General features: G+C 49.9%; 1 protein-coding gene across 1 annotated transcript; it reads left to right on the top strand.

The window, feature by feature from the left end:
- The first annotated feature begins 43 nt into the window (after positions 1 to 43).
- POMK (protein-O-mannose kinase) lies at positions 44 to 1,760 on the top strand. Its single transcript, XM_009872264.1, has 2 exons — positions 44 to 331; positions 987 to 1,760. The coding sequence occupies exons 1-2, from the start codon at positions 44 to 46 to the stop codon at positions 1,758 to 1,760; spliced, it is 1,062 nt and encodes a 353-aa protein (XP_009870566.1).
- The last annotated feature ends 243 nt before the right edge of the window (positions 1,761 to 2,003 follow it).

The raw sequence follows: 2,003 nt of genomic DNA, 5'->3' as shown, positions 1-2,003 counted from the left end.
TGCTTGGCCTCCGTCTCTCACGGAGAATGCAGAGGGCACGGCCATGGAGAAGAAGCCACAGTTCGTGAGGAGGGAGTTTCCTCCCAGGGAGGCGCCATCTGTATCATTGGCGTTACTGCTCGCGGCCGTCCTGCTCCTCAACGCCCTTCTCTACCTGTACTTCAACAAGTTCCAAATCTCTTCGGGACGCGCCGAAGCAGACTCTGGCCTCTGCCCTTACGGGTACTTCAAATTGGGGGCGGCGAAGAATTGCTCCCCGTGGCTGTCCTGTGAAGCCCTCAGTAGGGAAGTCAGGAAGCTCAAGTGTGTTGGTGAGGGCGCTGTGAAAAAGGTGAGTTTGGTTTTCCTTTCTTACATAGAATCATAGAATGGCCTAGGTTGGAAGGGACCCTAGAGATCATTTAATCCAACCTCCCTGTCATGGGCAGGGATGCCACCTCTTGGCTAGACCAGGCAACACATGGGGTTCTTTCCTGTGGCTGAAGTGCTTTCACTGTTTGCTGGCTAATTGATGCCCATACTGCTGTTATAATTATCCTCAGAGCAGCTAATTAGTGTAGACATCCAGGGGCATGGCTGCAGATAAGGTGCACAGAACAGGTAAGAGAGCGCGACTGGAGCCCGGGGCCACGGCCCTGACACGGAATGACACCCGGCTACACAAGCAAAATCACAGAGGTCAGTGAAGTGCTTGTGGAGCGTGGTATGATTGTGGCAGAGTACGCCCAACTGGTTGGGTGATAGGCGAGAATTTTAATTCATCTTTGTTGCCCATTCCAAAGAAAGTTTAGGAAATCGTAATGCAATTACTAGATTGGTATGGGATTGCTGTCACAGGTCGATGGCCCTGCCTAAAGGCTTGACTGTGCCTGGTGACCATAATTGACAGTTGTGACTAAGCAGTCATTCAGAGGTCAGCGGCAGCTGGTAGTAGGTGGTGGAAGAAGGCTCTCCACGTGTCTTACGTGTCTCTTGTCTGTTCTCAGGCCTTCCTTTCCGAGTGGAAGGAAAACAAAGTGGTCCTTTCACAGCTTACCAACTCAGACCTGAAGGAGGACTTTCTCCACGGACTGAAGATGCTGAAAGCCCTTCAAAGCAAGCATGTTGTCCGTCTGGTTGGCTACTGTGAGCAGCAGTTCACAATCCTCACCGAGTACCATCCTCTAGGCTCCCTGAGGAATCTGAATGAAACTCTCCACATGCCCAAGTACAAGGGCCTGAACACTTGGCATCGCAGGTTGATGCTTGCTATAGACTATGTGAGTGTCATTCGGTACCTACACAACAGCCCTCTGGGCACCTTAGTGATGTGCGACTCGAATGACCTGGACAAGGTCCTCTCTCAGTATCTCCTAACAAGTGACTTTCACGTCCTGGTGAACGATTTGGATGCTTTGCCTCTTGTGAACAGGAGCACTGGCAGGCTGGTGAAGTGTGGGCATCGGGAGCTCCGGGGCGAGTTTGTCGCTCCTGAGCAGCGTTGGCCCTATGGAGATGAGGTGCCCTTTGAGGATGACCTCATGCCTCCCTATGATGAGAAAACAGACATCTGGAAAATCCCAGATGTCTCCAACTTTTTCTTGGGCCACGTTGAAGGAAGTGACGTTGTGAGACTGCATTTGTTTGACATCCATGCAGCGTGTAAGAAAACGGACCCGGCTGAAAGGCCCTCTGCCCAAGAGGTCTTGGACACCTACAGGAAAGTTTTAACTCTGCTTATTCGAGAGGCAGCCATGCCTGGTACTAGGGAAATGTTGTAGTGAATCGTGAGACAAACAGCATACTGAAGTTGATGTCCTTCCTATTTATTTAGCTTGCCTGAAGGGAAAAATCTCTGTCCCCAAAACTGAGAAGAAAAGAATAACTGAACTTGTACCTTCTTTAAAATAAAAATCTACCTAGTACTGGAACTGTGTAGACTTCCCATTGGCATTTTTGGTCTGTCATTGGAAGAGAAGGAGGGAGAGAAATGAAGGTGTGTATGTGGAAATTTGTTCCTTAAG

Source organism: Apaloderma vittatum, unplaced genomic scaffold, assembly GCF_000703405.1.
Source record: "Apaloderma vittatum isolate BGI_N311 unplaced genomic scaffold, ASM70340v1 scaffold38140, whole genome shotgun sequence".
Lineage (NCBI taxonomy): Eukaryota > Metazoa > Chordata > Aves > Trogoniformes > Trogonidae > Apaloderma > Apaloderma vittatum.
This window is presented reverse-complemented; position numbering and strand designations above follow the sequence as displayed.

What these genes read in the sequence shown, in the direction of transcription:
- POMK (XM_009872264.1), top strand. Translation starts at nt 44, where the DNA reads ATGGAGAAGAAGCCACAGTTCGTGAGGAGGGAGTTTCCTCCCAGGGAG. An exon ending in GTGAGGGCGCTGTGAAAAAG is followed by an intron (nt 332 to 986) that starts GTGAGTTTGGTT and finishes GTCTGTTCTCAG; the next exon opens with GCCTTCCTTTCCGAGTGGAA.